This window comes from Lissotriton vulgaris, unplaced genomic scaffold (genome assembly GCF_964263255.1).
Source record: "Lissotriton vulgaris unplaced genomic scaffold, aLisVul1.2 SCAFFOLD_993, whole genome shotgun sequence".
NCBI lineage: Eukaryota > Metazoa > Chordata > Amphibia > Caudata > Salamandridae > Lissotriton > Lissotriton vulgaris.
Window position 1 is genome coordinate 155960 of NW_028243902.1, and position 25160 is coordinate 181119.

The 25160-nt window shown below is 45.7% G+C and overlaps 1 protein-coding gene across 1 annotated transcript in view; it reads right to left on the reverse strand.

Moving 5' to 3' along the window:
• Positions 1-24790, reverse strand: part of LOC147668206 (centrosomal protein of 83 kDa-like) — a gene marked incomplete at its 3' end in the record, with an annotated part of 171203 nt that extends 146413 nt beyond the window's left edge. The window contains exons 1-4 of the mRNA XM_086948705.1: positions 24655-24790; positions 15468-15728; positions 14547-14697; positions 8878-8970 (exon numbers count right to left, since the gene is read on the reverse strand). Of these exons, the coding sequence (XP_086804831.1) occupies positions 8878-8970; positions 14547-14697; positions 15468-15619 (396 nt within the window). The remainder of the gene's footprint in view (positions 1-8877; positions 8971-14546; positions 14698-15467; positions 15729-24654) is intronic.
• Between the last annotated feature and the right edge of the window lie 370 nt (positions 24791-25160).

The following is a 25160-nucleotide window of genomic DNA, read 5'->3' on the forward strand; positions in this document are numbered from 1 at the left end:
GTCAATGGATACAACTCTGTTCTCCTTTTTACCAGCAAGGGGCGGTAGTACAACTGATCTAGTTCCGCTGACAGCTAAGACAGGTACTGCTTTTCTGTAAGAAGGCCCAAATTCCTTCTTCACCCCGATCTTCTCTCTGACCAGATCCCCAATCTTTGGAATCCAGACAGGTCTTGCTGGGACAGGTGGTTTTTCTTCAGTGGCTGTCGGCTGTTGTTTCAACTTTATGTTACTCAGGCTTTTTCTTGTTTCATTTAAATCCGTTAAAACAGCCAAACGGTCTTTGAAATCAAAGGATTTTTCTTCTACCACTGAAGTGTGACAATCAAGATCCTGAATGTGCATTCTAGTACCGAACTATAGTTCGTATGGATTGAGACCGTTTAGAGAATTTCTTGGCAGATTATTAAGACTACGTTGGACACTTGTTAAATGTTTGACCCACCCATCACCCGAACCCAATACCCTCGCCGTTATAGATTGCTTTATGTCCCGATTTTTTCTTTCCACTACCGCATTTCCCTCAGAGTGCAGAGAAATAGAGAGACTGGCGTTTTCAATAAAAGGTGGTATTTATTGAGCAGTCTTCTTTCTCATGCAAGAGAAATGAATTGGCACAATTGCGATACTTATCATAAAGTAAAGTGCGTACAGTGAAATAATACTGTAAAAGCATTGATATGGTTTCTTAGCCATATGGTACTTTAAAATGGATAAAATATATACATACATAAAAACATTGACTAACGTACTCAACTGGTGCTTCTAACTACGCCTACCCCGGTGTACCTGACCTAAGCCTAATACTTGGGAAGGAGTAAGTAAGTAGCAGTTTAAGTTAAGTTGGTTAAGATTGTTTTGCCAAGAATCTGATTCAAGAATTCTCTTGAGGGTTTAGTCAGCACTGTACCTTGGTAATAGAATGTGGGAGGCCTGGTATCTCTTTTTTCAGGACTCGATCTCCCAGCAACCCGCAAGGGTGGCTGGAAACACCGGAATTGGATTTTTCTCGGCTGGAGAAAAAGACAGCGTCTCTCTCAGTGCGTCAAAATGGGAGGAGCGGCTTCCTTGGGTTCTCGCATCAGCTGGGCTCTCGGGCAAATAGATAGCCGCTCTGCTCCAAACCACTGTGTGCTTGCTTAAGGCAACTGTTGGTATATTTATACCTGAAAGGTGCCGAGTTTGACGAAAGGTTGGACATATGACGTCACTAAGAACTAACAGTTCTTTCTGGACTCCAGGAGTTCTTGTTCAAATCAAAACAAAAGCAGGGGGGATTTCCCGGGCTGCTGGAGGCTTGGTTTGTTCAAAGAACGCTTTGTGCTTTCTAGGAGTCGATGGGAGTAGCCATGCTGTGCTTTGGACTGCATGGGCTATTACTGAATATGGATATGATTCTTATGCCTTTATAAGGATATTATTAATTATAACCACATAAGGGCATGAATCGGGAATATAGAATTAGGGTCCTAGATAGAAATACAACAAGTGAAGATCTTTTTCTTTGCTTTACTAACTCTAACTAAAGGTTTCTCTCGCGCCCACAATAGCTCAGTGGTCACAAGTATATCACTATCTTTATTCTGTCAGGATTCAGAAGTGCCTACCCCGTGCGCTCACCTACTGCCATCTACCTCTGTGCACTCACCCTGCACTGTCTGCTCCTTACCCTCACCCTCCTCACTATCTTCCATCTCCCTCATACTCCTCTCCTCTCTTCTGCCTCATGCTACTGTCCTCCTCACTTTCCTTCATTATCACTCATGCTGTTCTTCTCCTCCTCACTCTCCTTCCCAAAACTTCACACATTCTTCTCCTCTAACTCTATGCTTCACACTGCCAAATAGCTAACAATTACAATCCAAAACACATAATTCTACTACACATCACATCCATACACTCAATAACACATAGCTAAAATACAATACCATTAGCAAAGCCAAACGCTCTAACTTAAACAAAGGCGAGACCTATTGCATTTTTAATTCTTGTTTTCTATGGGGAGCAACCTTAGTTTCTCTTCAGCTACACAAAAATGATGCAATTTCTTTATACCCTAAACTGTTCTAAATGGAGCACAATGGCGGCGGTCGACTCATTGTGAGATCTGCATCACTGGGCAAGAAAACCCTGACAATTCTGCAGTGGCCCAGTTGAAACTTACATTCCCGGCATCTAGAAGGTGCGGGTGTTGGCACGTGAACATCTGAGGACTGTGCCCCCACCCCCTTGGCCGAGGAGAGCGGGCCATGGAAGCGACAAAGGTCCTGGAGGTGACGCAGCAAGGCTAGTGAAACGGTTGTGGGGAGATGCGGCTTTTAGGAGCGGCCCACGAGGGGGCAAAGTAAGAGAGTGATGGAGAACAAGCAATCAAGCATTTGCAGTGGGGGAGGAGTGCTAGATTTCCTGGGACGGAGCCAACCCTGTGCCTATGGCAGCACAGCAGGACAGAGAAGCTGCCTCCAAAAGCAATAGAGGCCCGCACCGGGTGGCAGCTGAGAGTGAGGAGTGATCAAGAAAGGCATGGCAGACCTCTGGATCCTTAAGAGCTGGTTGCCCGGAACAGACGAACTGTTAATGTAGTTGCACAGCACTGGTATGGCGATCTCCCTAGGGCCCAGCAGACTGCAACCTGCAAGCTACACCAGTGAGTTGTGAGGGGACGGAGGAGGAATGCCTGACCCTGACCCGAAGATCACAGGCAATTTGGAGTAGACACAAGCAATGGAAGAGGGCGAGGAGCAGATGTGACTGTTGCTTTTTTAACAGCCAAACAACTTTCACTGGCCATCCCTGTGCCTCTGCGAATGGTTCAAGGGGACTCCAAGAGTGGTGTCACAAGACTGAAGCAGTGACTGCGCAGCACAACTGAAGTCTGTGTTGTGACATGTTGGAGGCGCCCTCCTCCTGACCCTCGGGTAGTGGCTGGACTCCAGTTAGGGATATAGAAGCATGTCTGAGGGAATTGAGTGAGAGGGGACGCGACCAAGAGCAGCACACCTGTCATCGTACCCACTGAAACTACGGAGGAGGGCACACTGGGGTGCCTGTATAGAGATTTGATGGACCCTGGAGGGGCTACCGTTGAAGACAGGCATACGCAGTGGGCCCAGACATCAACTGCGGGACCTGCCCCTATCACCAGAGACACACAAGATGACCCTGGGCAGAAAGTGCCCAATAACCTGATCAGACCAAGAGGTACATAGCCGGCTGCCCCTGGTAGAAGAGACCCACCTACCTGACAGTGGGGCGCAGGGAGTCACTGATCCTCAGACACCAGCTTGTAACACTTCCGGGGGCACAGACTGGGGGTTCTCACATTCCATGAAGGAGTGGCAGAGCGCCCTGCCTGCATGTCGAGGGTAAGAAGTTAAAAGGCTTGGCAGGGGTGGGGAGGGGAATTAACACCCACCAGGAGCAATGGTGTGCCCTAAACAAACAAATTGTCACAGGGGGCCGAGGCCCCCGGCCTAAAGTTGGACAGGGCATAAAGCTGGGAGGGGATGGGGTGGGGGAGGGGGAGGGGGGAAGGGGGAAAACCGCTACTCAAAACGCACACTGATAGAATCCCAGCTGCAATCTGCAACACTAAGGTGGTATTGGAGCAGAAAATAGACAGTGGCTCAAGATGTGGCCATTTTTGGCAGGCAGATCTCCCTAAGTTGGCGGAGAAGGTAGGAGAGGTGGAAAGCTCTATAACTGACTTAATTCCTTTGGTCAAAGAACATGCTACACAGATCCAACAGATGCAGTCGGAAATTAGGAAATGGACGGCGGATTTAAGGACGATGCAGAGGGCCACTGGAAACGTAACAATGCCATCATTACTCGGGTCCTGGAACATGCTGAGGGCCCCAGCATGGACAGGATTGTGGAGCAATAGCTACTAAGAGAGGTGCGGAGTGGTCCCAAAGGGTCTTGGGCAGGCCACCTTCACTGGGGGCTCCCCCAGGCCAATCCTAGCCATACTTCTAAATTTCAGCTACCATATTCTGCAGGAGGCATGTGCAAAGGGCCCTTGGCAGGTTGAGGGCAACCCAGTCAATATCTTCCTGGACTAAACTGCAGCTGTTCAACAGCAAAGGGGGACATTCCAAAAAGTGAAATTGCACCAGATAAGCCTGAACCTTAAGTACACTCCTCTTTTTCCTGCAAAACTATGTATCATGGTGGAGGGGTAGGCCTCCTACTTTGCTTTGGCTGCAAAGACTTGGGACCGGTTAGAGCGTAAGGGCTACCCAGGGCCTGAGTTAGGGAACCAAGACATCTGCCGAGAGTGACCCCCGCAATGTACCAGGCATGGAGGGAGGGTTCCAGGGTAGACCAGTATGTACAGAAGAGGCAACTATAGTCTTACAACAACAAGTAGTTCGACTTGGCGATGGCCTCCCCATACTTGAGAGGTAGCGAGAAGGCTTTCCTTGATGGATGATGGGAAACAATCCCCTCCCGTGGTGACTCCAATGACATGAGATTACATTGTGTGAGAGATCTATCCTGGGGGCGCCATCCCTGGGGCAACAGATTGCTGGAGTCCATGATAGTTGGGCTCCATGAACACAATGATGAACGAACAGATGGAAGAAGAGGCCCGGCAGCTCGAGGTGGCACCGCAGAACTGCAAGAACCAGCAGGTTGATGTATGACATGGTGGGGGGTGGTGACAGGTACTTCGAGCATTGAGGGGTGGGAGATTCTAGTCTCACCACACGAGGAAAGGGGGGGGGTTAGGGAGTTGGGGAATAAATTGGTAGGACAGGGAGAGAGGGACTGGCTAGGCTATGCACCTAAGCCACCTAAGCCAAGCAGAACCAACCACTCTAGTCAGGGCAAGGGAGTTACACAACTAAGATAACCTGTGCTCACCCCGTTGGTAGCTCAGCTGAGCAGTCTTGCTTATCCCAGAGGCAATGTGTAAAGTGTTTGCGCAACACACACACCAGTGACACACAGGCACACCACAAAAAGAGACTCCACACAAGCTTATATAAAAATATCCTTTGTATTGTTCATAACACACATTAGACTTCAATCAAATACATTACTGGGCAACTAGGCACTTGTCATGACGTCACATAAATCATAAATCACTTGCCATGGGGCAATTGCCATAACACAAACATTGTACCAACATTAGGACTACCACCATCACCGTACACGTAAATGTAACTTCCTGAGGTAATATACATCAACATACATCATAACATCAGGGTTCAAGCTGTAGCATCTGGGTAAGGCATGACACATAAGAATTACCAGCATATCCACATTTACCATACGTTGCAATAAAGAATACCAAGGCGGCAACTGCGCTCTTGTTATCATTGATACGGTACTTCTGTTCCCTTCCTGATAGGTTTCTGGGCCACCTGTCCGCCTATACCAGGGAATGCGATTTTTCTGAGAATTCCTCCCAACTCGGGAATCGGGGGCCTCCGTTGAGGTCTCACCCAGTCCCTATGCTGAGATCCGGCACTGCTAATAGCGTGACAGCAGGGGCCCCCATCAGGTATGCACCACCACTGCGCAGGGGGCGGGAGACCTTACTCGGTCTCCTGCTGGAGGACTTGAGGCAGGGCAGCTGCCCGGGATTACAAGGCGCAGGTGCTGCCAGTACTTGAGGTTGGGTAACTGGAGAAATGTCCCTTGGGGTGCGGAACACGACGAGTTCCTTAGCTTCTTCCTCCCCGGCGAGAGGTGGGACATGGCGAGTCCATTAGCTTCCTCATTCCTTTGCTCCCTCTACAGCTTCCGCATACGGACCTTAGCGCCGCACGGATTCGAAGGAGGCAACCAGTGCTTTGGTGCCTGAGACTGACATCCGTTGCAGGGGGCGTTTCTGGGAAGAGTAGGGCTGGTCGGGCACAGCTTCCCTCGCCGGGTCGCGCCCACCCTGTACACTAGAAAGTCCTTGGCTGTTCACGCCTGTACGGCACCATTGAGTCCACACATCAGGCAGAGTCCCAGAACGGTGCAAAATGAAGTTCAGGAACCGGAATTTCTCAGAAACTAAAGCGCTCCCCATGCATCAACCTTGGGGTGTTCCTTTGTGGCAGGGAAAGTGCTCCTCACAAACGTTCTCGACACACCAAGTTGCAGGGATGACAAGCTCCAAAATTCAGTGCTTCCCACACGTTGATTGCAGGGAAAAGAACCTTCACAGCCCTCCTTGGAGAGCACTGGGAGCACAACAGCAGGACCAAAATTTGTCTAACCCACATTACTGGATGGCGGCCATCGCGAGAGTTGGAACTGTTCAGTCCCGGGGGAGGAGCGGCGACTTAGGTACCTGGGCATTTGCAATACCAGAGATCGCCAGCTATTCTACGGCATAACCTGGGAAGGCTGTTGGGAGAATAAGGGAAAGACGTGGGTAGATGGCATAAACTGCTGCTAGCGCATGTCACACTTTATAGGATGATCCATTTATCCAAATCCTTATACACCCTCCAAAATTGCTTGTTTGACGTACCGGACGGCTTCTTTAAACTTGCGGCGGCCACTACAAGATCATTGTTCTGCCTTGTCTAGAAAGGTGTTCAATAGGGGGTATCGCTCTCCAGGACCTTCATTTATACTACTGGGCAGCACAGCTGGTGCTGGCTAACACCTGATCTTCGCGGAGCCGAGGGTACCCTCTTTGGCAGCGCATACGAGAGAAAATGCCCCCCCCCCCCCCCTCCCAGCTATGGTGGTCAATGCTTGGAGAACGACCACAAAGAATATTGGATGGCAGGGAGTTCTCATGCTGGAAAATCCTCTTTGAGAGGCGGATATACTGGCTCCGCTACAGAGAGTTTCCTAGTCGGTTTTGATATGGGCTCCCTTGCTACACCCTTGCTTGTGACGTCTGCTATCCAGAGTCTTATAGCTGAAGAATGCTATACGTGGGTTCCTTGTGCATTCAGACATCCACTGGCATCATCATGATGTGCAATTGTAATGGAAGATAGGATATGCCCTTGGTCTAGTACCTTTCTTTGTTCCACCATTTCAAAGATTAAGTTTTTCTCCACATTATGAGCACATGGTCTTCCCGCATTAATGTGGCTTTTGCCCATTGAAAATAAAGTGCTTCCTGAACCACTCTTTTTGGGACTGTGCACAAAATGAATAGAGGGATAATGGTTAACATATGATGGCTCATTTTAGTACAAGCAGAAAAATGGTCAACTCCTAGTGTCTATCCACAACTCAAACCCTCAGGAAAATGCCACTATTTTCAGAAAATACATCTTGGAAAAAAGGTTTTCCAAGGTTAGGGATTGCAATGCAATAGGTCTTGTATTACTGAAAGTTTGAGCTACTGGCATTGCAAATGATAATGTTTAGGCGTTTTTTTTTTTTGCTAAAAAATATCTCAACAGTAGCATAAGTAACAAAATAAAATCCACGAAGCAAGAAAAGGGTGCAATAACACAGGCTGTTAGTAGGTGTCCCTGTGGAGTTGTAAAGGGACCTCTATTAGCCACATACAGTACTGCACCCTTACTTATGCTACTGCTAAACAAACAAAAACCTAACAACAAAAATCTAACAAACATTATTATTTTCAGCGCCAATAGCTCAAACATTCAGTAATGCGAAACATACTGCATTGCAAATGCTTGTTATCAAGAAGGGATCGACGTACAAAGCCAACATGTAATGGAAAACATGTAATGGAAAAATCAGTCCAATATGGCATCCAACCCTGTATATATGATATGCACTAATCAATACATAAAAAATACGGAAATAGTCCAAAATGTCGGTGACGCCTCATATCGTTGTCTATTTCCCAAGTAGGTTTGTTCATAGTTCCAATTCATCATGTTCATCAAAATACTGCTTATATGAATAATCAACTCAAAATCCCAGCCATCTCGTCATGGCAATCACAACTGATTCACGTCCATATTAGGGAAGAACGCCATATGATGGACTTTGGTCTTTAAATCAGCTGCATGCACTTCTCCTCTCGTACACCCAATGTTCATACACACATATATATATAGATGTGTCTCAAAACAATAGTAAGGCTTCAGTAATTGGAATTCGAGTTTCAATTTAAGACACTAACTCAAAGTCACAAATATATTTCCTGTAATTGAAAAGCCCAGAGTAGTCTGTCCCAAACTCAAACAGATATAAACGTAAATAAAATAAATCCGGTATAACCTGAGTGCCAAAATAAGTCCAAAATCAGAAATCATAAAGGCCAAAGAAAAGGATATGGAGGATGCAGAGGTTGTAAGAAAACATATATTACTTGCGTTTCAAGTGCTTAGAAAATACTGGCGTTCGTGATCTATATTCAGAGTCTTTTCCACCGCATGCAGTGGCATTATCAATCAGGCTTCACATTGTCGTAGTCTCAGTTCCCGATTTCCACCACTTACGTCATTCTGTACAGACTCAGTCCCATGGAACCTAAAGCTCAGATGTGCAAGTTGAGCCTCACAATCTTTTTCATATGTTGCTACAGGATAGCTCTCATCTCGTTGTTTTAACACTCTAAAATGTTCTGAGATACGAGCTATTGATTTGAGCACACGCCCCAAAGATTTTACTTACTTTACCAAACTGATGAGAGCTTCTCCAACGTACAATTGGCCATGCAATGAACCAAGCTTCAAAATGGCATACTTAGGGTCCAATAACACTATCTCTGTATTTGACATATTCGGTACTAGCAGGTTGCCCAACAAGGCAGGAGTCTCCAGGTGATGAACCAGCTGGACGGGGACTACAGTGGTGAGGTGCAGACATATCTTTAACAGTTCTCTGAAGCCTGTGTGTGCTGTTACATTTCAAGTGGTTTTGAAAGACTGAAATTCAAATTCAAATTAACACAAATCAAACATAATGGATGAAATATGTAGCAGTACTCACTTCATCTAATTTATTAAAACGTTCTCTCATAGGTGATTCCAGTTCCTGCTGTATCTGAGCTTTTAATAACTCCAACTTTTGGGGTGTGAGCACCTACAAGTAAAAGAAATGCAACACAATGTGGTCATTAATGGGTACTTCTTCTACATACATCACAAAAAGAAAGCCTCTTCCACCCAAGTGTAGCATTTGTTAGTCGACGTTGCCCCTGGTGTAGAGTGAACAGCGAGGGCAGAGCATTCAGGGATAGCAAGATAATCCCTGTGTTTATGAGCAAACAAAGAGAATCATCAACAGTGAGACTGGGCCCAGGGTTTATGGAAGATGTAAATGAGAGCATAGAGAGTGGCAGCTGTTAGGTGGGAATGCAAGCCCAAAAATAGACGTAAAGTTTATTCTCAAAAAGTGAAAGGTATCACAATGTGCTTCCACAAAATGCACCATGGGAGTGGTCAGTGAAAGAAGAAAAGATCCACTGAAAGTCCTGTCCTAAAGGTAAACAGCAAAGAGAGGGCAGGAGTCAAACATATTGGCTAACAACATGAAAGTTCCAGAAAGTTTGAGACTAGTGACACCAAAATTGAACTCCTTCCCATTCATATTACAAGTCCCCAAAAAGAAGGCAATCTCACCTGAAAGAGTCTGCTAAAACCAGATTGCAAGAAATTAGGCATAGAAAAAGTCTTGAAACAAATGACGCTGTTCCCTGAGTGACAAATTAGAACTTGAGAATTACTAGACCTAATCACTCTGTGCACCACAACACTCTCATTGAAATATAGTCTTGTAGGATTTGCCAGCTATGGCTTGGCCTTGCTACAGGAATGCACTTTAAAAGCAATCCTATTTTCAACAGGTAGCCAATAAAGTAGGTATCCTGACAGGTGACTGTTGCTTCCTAAAACCACACTTAGAAAAGCAAGACCGCTGAGGACTCACTCAAGACTTAGAATTCCTTTTTTGGGAGTCCTCAATAAACGATATTGCAGTAATCAATCCAAAAACTGATTAACTCCTCCCGAGGCAACAGTTTGCTTGTGCAGAAGAACAAATGACATGCTCCATCGCACTTTTCTCATTTCGCACTTTCGCTAGATGAGTAATCTGAAGCTATTTATCAAGGATCACATCTAGACTCTTGGTAAGATCCAAGGAAGTGATGATGCTGAAGCATTTACCATAAACCTCAATTACAGCAGTTTCCAATCACAAACCCAGAACAATCCTTTTAAATAAAAGTTATATTTCAGAGACGCCAACTCTTTAACACAGTACACATACACGATTTACCACTGAACTGCACATCCAAAAGTAAAATGAGGCACTACATGTTCATAAATATGCACAGGACACATGAGCAGAGTGTAGCACCCTGGAATATAGAGACAAGGCTGGCAGTTGGGGATAAGGACTGGTCATTGTACATTTACTCTCAGATAGTTGTACAGTGATACAAAGAAGGGATGAAACCCCTGCCAACCTTTAAGTCCGGTGCCAACCTAAAAAATATCGAAATATAGCACATTTTAAAAAACATTTAGTGGGTTCTAAGCACAACAATTCTTAGCAGATAGAGGAAGCTGGATAACAAGGAGATAAAGTGAGAGGCGCAAAAATAAAACATTCTGTTACTTGGGAAGAAATGATCCAAACCCAGGTCCACTTAATCTTCCAAAGTCTTCAACTTAGCCGCTTAATAGCTTGTCCTACCATACTGAGGTCCAGATTCATGCAAAAGTAGAAAATCTAAACCCACAGATTTAATCTTATGTGTGGGTGAAGATTCACTGCCATTTGGTACTTATGCATACTCCCAACAGTACAACTGGAAAGCTGACACAAAGGCAGGTTTCTAGGCATAATCCTGGGAATGTTACACAACTCTTCTCATGGTCTACTATTGCTGTTATACAGCATTCTCCATACCAGCGAAGTCAGCATAGTGGGAAATGGAGACCTCTGGCACACGTTTTGTTTACTCAGCGGGGGGAAAATTTCTTGTAAAGAAAGTTCACGCCCTACACCCCCTATGGAATCCAGAGATGTTCCATCTGCCTAACCATCATGGAGGTCCCTTGACCAAAGTAAATCTCTGACCATTTCCGCATTTGTAGAGGAACAGAGAAAATTTTGGAATGCCCAAAGAAATAAGTTTGTGGATGTTCCCAAACTTCTAAGAAAAACCATGCCTTGGGACGCCCAGTTCCTCTTCCATGAGTGTGACAAATTAGAGTAGATTTTCTTTGGAAGGCCCTGATTTTATTATAAAAGGCAAGTCAACATTTTGATCAGCTTCGTTCCTGTGCAGCTTTAGATACACCTCTTTTCTATAATAGTGGGCGGGAAATGACAAGATCAAAATGAAGGACATAAAATAGGCTGTTGACCTCAAGTTTAGCATCACAGGCAATGGATATAGTCTTTTACTGTTCAATTTCCATACTTAGTGGAAGAAGCTATTGTATACTGCCTTTAGCCCAGCACCATGTGACTCTGGGCAATAGCTTGCTTAATCTTCCTGACGGCCCCCAGCGCCTGGAGACTCTTACGGGTGATTGTTCGCGCTTTACAAATGTGGATTATTATTATTATTATTATGGTGCCCCCGTACATATCCCTGTACCATGTGGCAGGCACCACATGGTGCCTGCCACGTAGTGCAGGGATATGTAACATGTCCTGTTTTTACATTGTGGCGGGTGCTGCTGGCTGCCTCACTGAGATAATGAATTTCTGAAGATATTTATATCCCTACTTTGATAAGGCATGGAAGAACTAGAGCTTTGAAAGATATCTCAGAGATCTGAGAAGATGGTGTCTGGGAAAGTTCAAAACTAGTTTGTCTGAGGCTTTCTAGATTTTCTGAAGTTGTTTAATGAGATACACAGGGACCCCTAAATGTACAGAATTCCCCATAGTAAAGTCTAGATGAGATTGGAGCATGGATCATGATTTTATGAGTAAAGGAGTCTGAGAAGTTCAGCGTTTTTCTTTGGGCTTTCTGTAAAGTAAAACATGTGATGGACACTTGCAACCTGAGATTTAAAGGATAGATCTTGGTCAAATTTGAGACCTAGTTTTCTTACCTTTGCAGGATACGTGGATTATCACGTTCCACAGGGCACTACATGGGAGACCAAATAGAAATCAATTTACCAAATATCAAAATGTTGTTCTTAGTTTTTCTTGAGGCAGCTTTCTTAAATCAAGATGCTACAGGGATTATATAGGCGTTCAAATTCTCTTGAGAGCAGCTTATGTTTTCTTTGCTGGAAAGGATCAGCTCAGTCTCATCTGCATATCACATGATTTCAAGTTGACAGAATTGTATATTACACAGAGGTCTCCATCAATGTATTTTCTGTTGGCCAGGCTGACATTAGCAAACCTTGAATAACATAGGTTTCAGGAAAGTTCTTACAACTAAGGCGCTAACTGTGAAATTGGAAGTTACTCACACCCCCTTCCCCAACTGATGGAGCAAGGTTTCATACGTACAGAAACTTGCTTGGATTCAGTCCTCTCAGAATAACGTATAACTTATTAATCAACATGTTTTAGATTACTAATAATTGCACCACATGACATTTATAGTATCTAGGGGAAACTCGCCTATGTGCTTTTACTAACAGTAAACCGAGTGTCTAAAAATGGCCACCGAAAACGCGGGAACTCTTCTGCGCATGCGTCTGCCACATCCACATGGTGTGATGCATCTTTAGCTTGGTGGGAATTTTTGCAGCTGCACACTAGTATTAAAGATGGCCGCCTCATGTCTCACATACTAAGGACATGCTCATGCTCTAACTAAACCTGGTTCGTTCTGCTTATCTATTAATGCTATAGCTAAAATAAAGTAATGGGGTTAGAGTAGAAATAAGTGGTATACAGTGCATTCATTTATTTTCACATTCTAATGTGTCTCTCTTTGACTTTGTTACTAGCTCGTATTTAGGCCTGATGGGTGCTTCCAAACTCCCATTTTGAAAAGGCTGCGTCTGCGCACTGGAACTCATAAATCCTTGAAGACGCTGACATTGACAAGCAGCCAAGTCCCGACTATCTCGCAATATTCATGGGAACATGAACATTTGACCCCAGGAGAGGAAGATACTCTAATATTTTGTTATACTTTGTATATAATTTGCTACAGTAATGCTGGGTGGAATAAAACTCATGGGAAAGTAAATTATGGGCTGGAACATTGATCTACGTTATTGAATGGAAATGATCTCATACTGGTATGGTGTGATGACCTCTCCTCACCTTTCTGACCAATCAAATCAAGGGGATACACGATTTCGCAACACTGGGGATTGGTACATTGCCCTGGAAAATGGTATAACTAAGGTAAGCTTAGCTAGTTACATTGTCCCACTTGTCACAGACCTGTCACTGACCCAATATATGCAGGAGGAGATCGAGAGCAGAGGTGCTAGTCGAACACTCTGTCAGAAGAATCGGGAATTGCTGAGGGAGAAGAATCGATGACCCAGTCGGGGTTCGAGTGTTAGTCGCAGAGAGAGATGAGTGTGACGCTGGCATTGCACTTATCTGAGGTCCTGTCCTGATCTGCACCAGTCCTGTCCTGATCTGCACCTGTCCTGTCCCGTTGGAGCCGGATTATTCGGGAGCCCTGTCTTTGCTCCAGCCCATGGCCAGGGTTGGTCTTCACACCATTCTAGTTAAATATAATCTGTGTGGCATGTCATTGTATTGTTTCCCTTTCTCACCTTTCCCAGGTACCAATGTCTAAAATAATTCTCGTAATATTCCTACAGATCATTGCATTAATTATTATTTTCCTAATTGAAAAGGGTTTAACTGCTCTTGTATGGACTCTGACATTTAAGACTTTGCATAGATATAGTGTTTAAAACTTTTCCCGAGTCTATGGTTATTTTATGAATGTAAATGTTATATTCTACCTATTATTCTAACACCCTTGATCCCTTAGAACTTTAAGTACAGGGGACAAGGATTGGTAAGTCCATGTGTATAGGTATAAGTCCTAAAGTAAATAAAATCCTGATAGGTAGAAGGTAAAGCAGGATTACCGGTTCAGTGTGTGTCTGTATTGGGTCCAGGTGAGTATGGTAAACCGAGCTGGTAATCCCGCACGCCATCACAACCCCTAGGAACAGTAAAGGGCTGGTAGGATGCCTTCCCATTTCTTACGCGCAAGTCTACACAAATATTATGCAAGTTTCACTACATTATGAATGCTTTTTATGGTTTTGATATTTTGGTCATTTTCTCTTCCCCCTCTACTTCGGCAAATATTTAGAGACAGTGCTAAGCATAACATTTTATTACATTTAACAATGTAATTACTGTATCTCTTTGGCACTGCTTCATGAAATGTAAATAAAATACAGGTACAAAAAATGCAGAATGTACTTTGCACTGTTTCAAATCAAAGTAAGTTTTAAAGAGACATAGAAACAAAGATAAAAACCTTTGCCCAAGGAAAGGAAGAGTGTACAGAATTAACCTAGAAGTGTTGTGTTGTATTATAAATAAATAAATACACATTCATTCAAACTTTAAGTGGAAAATACAACAGCTTTAAAACACTAAAGGTACAGACAAGCCTCATAAAATCGCTGAATCACATGGACAGACTTTGTGAAAAAGGTAATCATTCATCAGTCACATTTCATTATTACCTGTGTCTTTAGTTCTTCCAGCTCCCTTGTCTTGTCTAACAAGTCCCCACGGAGTTCGGCAAGCAAAAGCTGAAATTTTTCCTGAACAGTCTGCTTTTCAACAAGGAGCCGCTTTAATTCATTTTGTGACTTTGAAAACTCATCCTGCAGCCTGGAATAAAAAGCAGTTCCAGAATGTTTTAGGGACTATATATTTCATCTGATTCTTGCCTTCACCACTGTATTCTTTAATTTTTATTAAAGTAAAAAAATAAAAAGAAATGTATGTGTCCCACAAGTTGTATAATACCATGTGACACAGAGGTGCATTCTTTGAATATACATTTATTATCAGCTTATGTCTCAGTCACTCAGCACTCTCTCTACTGGAGGTACTCCATACTTTCCTACATAGCAAACTACCTTTTAATGTCGCTCTACTCGACATTGTAATTCTGCAAATATACTCAAATAATATAAATTTCCTGTGTCTAAGATCAATAATGTGATCATTAGTTTAGTTATACTTTACCAAGAGAGGTTAAAGGTTTGAGGATCCTACAATGAAGTTAAGAAAACACATAATGAGGATAATTTCTAGGTTCCAAAGTACCAAGAACACTAGATCTTTTTCCACAATTATGGTTGCATATTTTATGAGATGAGAGGTTATGTTTTTTACTACTTTGCCAAAGGCAAAACAAAGTAGCAAGGACTGATTTGTGGATAGGGGCAATACTGTCAAAATATATGGCTGAGCGATCACACACATGTGTTGCAGAACGCCTACCCGACCCACATCAAATCTCCCAAATCAATAATGTCAAGATATTCAAGCACATTAAAAACCAGTGCCACTCTTGTAGGTGAATGCTAAATCATGTATGATATGCCATTGGGGATATTGGCTCAGATGAGCATATAGTTTTTTTTATAACATACCTTGTGTGCTCTGCTTTTAAAGTCTGGTAGTTTGTTTTGTGACTCTCGCACCGCATCCTTTCATCTATTAGCATTTTCTGTAGTTCCGTGTCCGAAGAAGGCAGCCCCCTTTCCCCACTTGTTGGGGGCAGCGAAGATGAAAATTGATCCATCTAATAAGCAGCTGTAGATCCGACAACAAGGAAATGTGGGATCTAATTAGGAAACCGACAATTCCCTCCAGCTCGTCCTTGACGCTGACATCCCATGTGACCAATTTACCTGATGTAACATACAAAGCCTCTCATTAAAAGTCAAGTCTCAAATAAAAACAGTACATTGATAATTTCTTCTGCTTTCACAAAATCTGCCTACAAAAACAAAAGAACCTAACATTATGGATTGACATAGATACAAATTAAGTCTTACTCTTCCCAAAGTTAAGGCTTTTTATTTTTCACATTTAACTACTTTTTAATTGTTTCAAATGGAGCTCAGTGTCAGGTTTACTATTTCACATTGTGCGAATGCAGTAAAACGTATTCCCAACAAGAAAAAGCATTGGAATATAATCCTGGACATTGCACATTTTTAAAATGTGGGAGTTGTGAAATGCCCTTATGAAGGAATATTTCCAATTTGTTTTTAAATTACAGTTGAGTTGTGATGTCGCTAATCACCTGTAAGAAAGAATGTATGCAGCTGCTCAACTGTGACATTCTAATACCCTGCTTTCAGACCCAGAAGCTAAGGTGAAAGGCAGGTCACAAAGCATTACTACAACTGCACTTTTATCACTAGAAAGAGAACTGGCTTTTCTTTCTTCTGATTTGTTTTTCTCAAATGAAGAGTGACAAACAGAAAGGAAATGTTTGGCAACATGTTTACTTTCTGCATGCTGTAGGCCAGAACAGTAAATATAAACTGGATTTTTTTGCACATTCTGAGTTACAGAATTTGTTAATCTGACTTACAATAAACTGATTTCAATATCTTTTTTTACAACTAATTATTACATGCTTTTAAGTGAGTTACATTTTCCACTAGAGATTCTGCTTTTAATCTTCCTGTCTGCAACTGCTAGGGATGTAGGTAGTTTGTGGGAAAGGTGGTGGTGTGACCATGTATTATAAGAAATAGAATACCTTCTGCTGTACATTAAAAGGTTACTGTAAGTCTCTTTGGTGTTCCACGACCTTATAAAAAGAACTCACATGGAGTGGTCAGGACAACTGGGTAACTTAAGCCAAGACCATCCGCTTTTGCACTTTTCGGGCAGCAACCAACCAAGAGCTTTGTATCTTACTCTGGCATTTGCCAGGTGTCAATCCAGGTAGGGTATGAGCATCGATCTGACTAGGGGCTGCCTCACTTGTCAGCACAAGATTTTGCTTCCTTTAGCCTAACAGGAGTACGTGGAATCTGGGCCTTATTTGGGGGCATATTATCAAGGGCAATATCGCAGCTTTAGCGGCACTTTTTGCTGCTAAAGCGGCAATATTATTATCGCCCTATTAGCAAGCTGTCGCTAACAGCTGTTAGTGACAGTTCACTTGCAATAGCTCCCGTTTTCTTGCCGCTTTGCATGTCAGCGATATTTAGCGCTAATGACATGCAAAGAAGGCGTTCCTCAGTAACAGTAAAAGGAAACAGTCGCAAAGACAAGTTCTCCCGATTATCAATGCCCGCGTTGCGTCCAGAAAAGAAGCACTAACCGCAATTACCGCCGTAAGCTAACGTCTGCAAAAAAACAGACTTAGCTATGCATATTATGGGAGGTGGATTCTATGGTTGAATCCACATCTCCCTATCATCACGCTTTCCTCTTTCGCTGCGGGAATATCGCTGGATTTCCAGCGATATTTCTGCATATCTCCGCTTTTGCAGGATTTTTGATCGCCTCTGCGATACGCATTGATGATAGCACGCTAACTGGGCGATAATTTCCAGAGACAGACGGCAATAAATATTAAAGCGCTAAGCACGCTTTGCGATATTTATCGCCGTCTGTTGCTGATATGCCCCGTAGTTTCTCAAAGACAGGACCGGCACACCCAAAAATACCAACAATTTAACTGTACATCAATATGTGTTCATAAATATCCAGTGAGTCATTGGAAATCCAAGAGTCCATTAAATCATATATGATTGAAAAAAATTCTTTATTTCTTTTTTTAAAAAAAGAAGGTTGATAAACACATTGTGAAATGAAATAACGAATATTGCTCAAATATTGCATAAAGAAAATTGTTTTTTTCATGGGGTTTGGAACGGTTAACCCAGAAAGTAGGGCCCCACTTTATCGGAATGACTTTGAGTGTGGCGGCACATATCGCAACTGTTCAAAGCAGTCGCTTTGGGAATATCTTATGTAGTTTTTGCTCAAGTTGCCAGCATTGATTGTTCATCTGTGTCGATCTTCTTTCATTGTGTGTCTGTTCAGCAGCAGCCAGTATCCTAGACTTTAAAAACATACACGGCGATTGCTCAAGCCACAAATTAAAATTCTTGCTCTTTGGGTCTCCATTTACTCATTCAACGCCATCTCTGCCTAGTACATGGTGCCACATGGATTACTGAGCCTTCGCTGATTACCTTCTCTTTTTTACGTCTCAGCCTGCGATGGCTGCGCTTGCGCAGTCTCTCTGGGGAGACTTAATGAGATAAAGAGAACATCACTAGTGAGGTTAAACCCCGCCCCTCTTCTCCATTGGCTGGCTTCCTAAACTGTGACCAGCCATTGGAGAAGAGGTCCTAGTGACGTTCTTCTTTCTCTTTAATCCCCGTCTTTTTCAGATTGACTTCCCGGACTTACTGCTGGCGTAAAAGGTTTCTTATCTTCTTTATGGGTCCAGATGGCCCCATAAAGAAGATAAGGCACCTTTTATCCCAGGACGAAGTCGGGGAAGTCAATCTGAAAAAGACGGGGCTTACAGACAAAAGGCTGTGTGCAAACCCGCTTTGTGCCAAGAATTCCTGTCCTACAGGGAAGGGGACCGTGTGCGCTCCCAGAGTGCCTCCTCTGTGCTTCTCTCATGTGTCCCGGCGGTGAGGAGCTCGGGAGTGCCAAGGTGGAAGTCACAGCTGGGCTCCGGGCACAGACGAGCCCCACACGTCCCTGCCTGCCCCGCCGGCTCCATGCCCCCTCCCACTGCACCCGCTCCTGCCTGTACGCCTAGACTGGTGGCGAGTACCGCTCCAGATCTTTCTTTTTATCAAGTTGCGTGTCCCGGCGGTGAGGAGCTCGGGGGTGCCAAGATGGGAAGTCACTGCTAGGCTCCGGGCACAGATGAGCCACACACACCCCTGCCTGCCCCGCCGCCCCATGCCCCCTCCCACTGCACCCGCTCCTGCCTGTACCCCTAGTCTGGTGGCGAGTACCGCTCCAGATCTTTCTTTTTATCAAGTTGCTTGTCCCGGCGGTGAGGAGCTCGGGGGTGCCAAGATGGGAAGTCACCGCTGAGCTCCAAGCACAGACGAGCCCCACACGCCCCTGCCGCCCCCCGGCTCCATGCCCCCTCCCGCTGCACCCGCCCCTACCTGCACGCCTAATCTGGTGGTAAGTACAGCTCCAGATCTTTCTTTTTATCAAGTTGCATGTCCCGGCGGTGAGGAGCTCGGGGGTGCCAAGATGGGAAGTCACCGCTGAGCTCCGGCACAGATGAGCCCCACACGTCCCTGCCTGCCCCGCCGGCTTCATGTCCCCTCCCGCTGCACCCGCCCCTGCCTGCCCTGCCGGCTCCATGCCCCCTCCCGCTGCACTCGCCCCTGCCTGCACGCCTAGTCTGGTGGTGAGTACCGATCCAGATCTTTCTTTTTATCAAGTTGCGTGTCCCGGCGGTGAGGAGCTCGGGGGTGCCAAGATGGGAAGTCACCGCTCGGATCCGGGCACAGACAAGCTCCACATGCTCCTGCCTGCCCCGCCGGCTCCATGCCCCCTCCCGCTGCACCCGCCCCTACATGCACACCTAGTCTGGTGGCGAGTACAGCTCCAGAACTTTCTTTTTATCAAGTTGCGTGTCCCGGCGGTGAGGAGCTCGGGGTGCCAAGATGGGAAGTCACTGCAGGGCTCCGGGCACAGATGAGCCCCACACGCCTCTGCCTGCCCCGCCGGCTGCATGCCCCCTCCCGCTGCACCCGCCCCTGCCTGCACGCCTAGTATGGTGGTGAGTACCGCTCCAGATCTTTCTTTTTATCAAGTTGCTGTGCTGTAAATATAACATGTCACTCTGAAGCTGCAGCCAGTGTGGCGCTGCTAGAAGATCCCAGTCTCACGGCGAGCTCACTGGCTGCTCTGGGGCATGCCCGCAGGCTCTGTGGACCCTGCAGGCTGGCAGAACTCTGGCATAGGCACGCTTCTATGTACAGGCGGGCTAGGCACCATGTTTTGATCTTAGCACCCTGTTTGGTCTCTTGACACTGGTCAGCCTGTCCTCTGTGCCAGTTACACACGCACACACACTTTTCTTTCCTTGCACTGTCCCCACTTTATCATCTACCCCTCCACACAAAACAGCACTCAATCACTGCCCTACACTGCACGCCAGTCACTATTCCATACCATACCCTGTCCCTACATACTACCACGGATAAAGAGATGCACTATGGTACACATACCTACCACTGCCCCTACACTCGACCTCCGGCTCTAGACTCGACCTCCGTCTCTACACTCTACAACTGTCTCTACACTCTACAACCGTCTCTACACTCTACAACCGTCTCTACACTCTACAACCGTCTCTACACTCTACAACCGTCTCTACACTCTACAACCGTCTCTACACTCTACAACTGTCTCTACACTCTACCACTGTCTCTACACTCGACCACCGTCCCTACACTCGACCACAGCCCCGAAATCAACCACTGTCCCTACACTCTACCACCGCCCCGAACTCTACAACCGTCTCTACACTCGACCTCCGTCCCGCACTCTACAACCGTCTCTACTCTATACCATCGATTCGCACTCTACATTCGTCCCTACACTCCACAACGGTCCCTACACTCCACAACGGTCCCTACACTCCACAACGGTCCCTACACTCCACAACGGTCCCTACACTCCACAACGGTCCCTACACTCCACAACGGTCCCTACACTCCACAACGGTACCTACACTCCACAACGGTCCCTACACTCCACAACGGTCCCTACACTCCACAACGGTCTCTACACTCCACAACGGTCCCTACACTCCACAACGGTCCCTACACTCCACAACGGTCTCTACACTCCACAACGGTCCCTACACTCCACAACGGTCCCTACACTCCACAACGGTCCCTACACTCCACAACGGTCCCTACACTCCACAACGGTCCCTACACTCCACAACGGTCCCTACACTCTGTTTCTATTCCTAAACTCGACCCCTGTCCACGCACTTTACTCCTGTTCTCTCACCTCCAAACCCCCTCCACCCCCCCACTCCACCCCCGCTGTATGTATATCTACTCCCCGAGAGTCAGTGCAAGGTGCCTCTGCCTGCCTGTATAAAATGTGTCCATATAACGCCTGCTTGAAATGGGACTTGCGGTGAATGTGTAACACGAGCGCCTGTCCCGCGAGGGTCAGATCTGTGCACTTGCCATCCGGGTAAAATGCATTTCTAACCTACCCTCGTGAATTACACACCTGTTCTGCTTGTTTGGCATGCACACACCGGCCGTGCTTGTGTGAAATGTACCTCAATCCTGTATGAGTGACGTGCCATTCTGTCCCGTCTGTGTGAAGTCCACTTCTGCCCTGTCTGTGATGTGCACTGCTGCCCTGCCTGTGATGTGCACCTCTGCCCTGCCTGTGATGTGCACCTCTGCCCTGCCTGTGATGTGCACCTCTGCCCTGCCTGTGATGTGCACCTCTGCCCTGCCTGTGATCTGCACCTCATCCCTGCATGTGTGAAGTTCACCTTTTCCCTGTTTGACGTGCGTCTCTGCCCTGTCTGTGTAAAGTTTACCTCATCCCTGCATGTGTGAAGTGTCCCCCTGCCCTTTCTATATGGAATGTATCTGTGTGAAGTGCACCTCTGCCCTGTCTGTGAAGTGCACCCCTGCCCTGGCTCCCTTTCTGTGTGAAGTACACCTCTGCCCTGACTCTGTGTGAAGTGCATCTCTACCCTGCACTGTCTGTATGAAATGTGCCTCACTGCTGCCGGTGTGAAGTGCATCTATGTCATGTCTGTTAAATGTACCTCAGCCCTGCCTATGTGAAACGTTTTTTTAAACATTTGTCTGTGAAATGTACCCCTGCCTTACCTGTCTGAACTGCACCTCTGCCCTGACTGTGTGAAGTTCACTTCTGCCTGTCTGTATCAAATTTGCCTAGCCTGTGTTTAGTGCGTCTATTCCCCGTCTGTTAAATGCACCTCTGGCTTGTCTGTGTGAAATGCACCTGAGCCCTGTCTGTGGGAAGTAAACCTTTGTCCTGTCTGTTAAATGTCCCGCAGCCCTGCCTGGTGAAAATGTTCTATGTCCCATGTGAAATATACTTCAGCCCTGCCTGTGTAAAGTGTACATTTGCCCTGTCTATATCAAGTATACCTCAGCCCTGGCTGTGTGAAATGTACCTCAGTCCTGCCTGTGTGGAGTGCCCCTATGACCATGTCTGTATGAATGTACCTCAGCTTTGCCTGTGTGAAATCGATCTGAATCATTTTTGTGTGAAATGTACCCCTGCCCTGCATGTGTGAAGTGCACACAAGCCCTGTATGACGTGCACCTCTGCACTTTCTGTGTGAAGTGTGCCTCAGCCCTGCCTGTGTGAAGTGCGCCTCTGCCCTGTCTGTGTGAAGTGCACCTCTGCCCTGCCTGTAACGTACACCTCTGCCCTGTCTTGTTTGAAGAGCACCTCCGTCCTGCCTGTGTGAAGTGCACATCTGCCCTGCCTGTGACGTGCACCTCTGCCCTGTCTTGTTTGAAGTGCACCTCCGTCCTGCCTGTGTGAAGTGCACCTCTGCCCTGTATGTAAGAATGTGCCTTAGCCCTGCATGTGTGAAATCTTTCTGAATATTTTTTGTGTGAAATGTACCCCTGCCCTGCCTGTATGAATTGCACCTCAGCCCTGTGTGACGTGCACCTCTGCCAATTCTGTGTGAAGTGGACCTCAGCCCTGCATGCATGAAGTGAACATCTGCCCTATTAAATGTACCTGTGTGAAGTGCACCTCTGCCCTGTCTGTGAAATATACCTGCCAATGTAAACACATTTTCCAAGTCAGGTTTATGAAGTGGTTCTTTACCACAAGCTAGCGCGCTTTATAAAATGCTTAAAATAAATACATACATAAATGAATACATCGCTGTGGTCTTGTGGAGTATAGTTTTTTTTTAACATAACCCCCATAAAAACCCAGTATTTTGAACGCCTATTCCTGAACAGATTAATAAATTATTATTTGCAGTGCTAATACAGCATTAGGTACAGTGTCACGCAGTAATTCGGAAACGGGCCGTGGTGGCGCAGTTCACGTCACGTACCTCTCCCTCGCGCCTCCGCGCTCCATGTCTCTACGGCACAAAGCAGGAGCCAAAGCGCCATTCAGGCTTCTACTGCGGGGAGGCTGAGGTCGGTGTGCGCTATCCCTGGGTTCATGCTAATGAGGGGCAGCCTTTAGGGGAAAACATGAATCACTGCTCTGGACAAACCATTAGAGCAAGACAAAACTGCTCCAATTCTTGTCAACCTCCCACTATGCCAAATCCGCACAGGAATGGGCAGCCGGGCCAACAACACAGTGCAATTATGCGCCTGCCAAAAACTGCCCCTCTCCGCCACTTCTCCTATCGCCCCAATCGCCGTCTCTGCGTATTGTCGAGGAAGGGATGTCTTGGCCTTCAAGAAAAAACAGCTTTTTAAAACAGGAACAGAGACGCTTTTGTGTGCCGACAATATGACTGACAACGTGATGTGCAAAAAGAAATAATACGCATGAAGAAAATTACTTGGATTAAAATATGCAAGGTTCATCGGTTTTACAGCCCGGCCATTACCCACTGGCCCTATTCACCACAGTAACAACACGGGAATGGGGTTTTCATAGACCATTGTACAGCAAAAGAATGTACAGCGCCAGACTTCATCCTCAGCTTTCTCATGGGAACGCGTAAAGAAAACTCAACTGGTGGGTGCGCCCTTGCACTGCGAAGTTGGCAAGATCACCTTGGGATCTCCGTTCATTGCGATTTCTCTTAGTTTTGATTCAGGCGACCTCTGCTGTACATCGTTTTGAACGTATAGAGGTGTAAAACAACCCCAAATTGCTGCCAATTTTAAAATTTGCTCAGCGTGACATTGCTGTGCCTGCAGAGAGCTGTGCGGCTCTGTGTGTGGCTCTATGTGTGTGTGTGTGGCTCTGTGTGTGTGTGTGGCTGAGTGGGTGTATGTGGCTGTGTGTGTGTCTCTGTGTGAGTGTTTGTAGCTCTGTGTGTGTGTGTACAAATGCAATAGGTCTCGCATTTACGAGAGAATAAGCTATATTTATCTGTTTTCAAAACCAACACATAAATAAAAAGTTTGTCATTTACAATGCCATTAGCTCTAACTTTTGCAAAGGCGAGACCGTTGCATTGTAAATGCTTGTTGGGTATGCCAACTGAGCATCCCGCTGTCATTATAGTGTTGTGTAGTAGATACCTTTATGTTTCAGTCCTAATCACAATTATAATGTGTGCATCTATCTATCACGTGCCCTCACACATCACACTGCTCGGCTCTGCATCCCATAACAATAACCACAACTCGATTGTCATTGCGCATGCCATGAAAACACTTCCAAGAACGGCACAAAACAAAAACAACACCCTTTCAACTACACACCCTACACATTGGACCTAGCATTTGCGTAGGTTAGTGTTCCAGCACCTCATCAAGGGGTAGTAAGTGGTATACAAATATAAAAAAAACAATACTGTAAGGTTAGGATGACATATCTGCGTTAGCAGAAAAGGCAGGCGGTAACAGAATATTTTAAATGTAAGGTGTGGTATGCCTACAGTTTCTATCACAAATTCCAGCAAGCAGGTAAAGCATATGTGAAGTAGCCGTTTAAGCAACAGGTAAGTGAAAGAAGTTTCAGGTGTGTAAGCGTAACAATCTAAGGCATTGATTATGGCAAATGCAAAAAAACACACACACCTAAGAAAGAAATAAAGAACGCTAACAACAATCTGCGCTCAAATGAAAGATTTCTGAACATGGACTTTACCTGCACTCTCCCGATGAGAAAACGCAACACATCAGATTGTCTGGACTTCTCGTCGAGTCAGCTGACTAAAACCAAAGCAGCTCCTTAAGCAGGGAGGTAAGAAACATTATTCCGAAAGCTAGAAAGTGATTGACGGGCTAGTGCGCGGAACTAGGCGGGTCCTTATGGCTGGTTTTCTCTGTGATTGGTTAGGGGAAAAGTGACACGCCTTGAAGAAAAGGGCCAGGCCATCCCCAAAGAAACCGCTGCTGTTGCTCAACAGAAGAGAGTGCCTTACTGCCGCCGCTGCACCGGAACAGATCTTCCCATTACTCCGGAAGACATAGGGCCTCCGCACGTGACCCGGGACTGCGAGATGTGGACGAGAAGCCGTGTAGGTTGAGGTCTGCCGCAGCTATCTGTGACGAAAGAGATGTACGAACAGACCTGCCGTGAGTAATCGGGACTCAGAAGAAGAGCTTCACCTACTAAAGAAATATAGAAACAACACACGAAGAGTTGATATT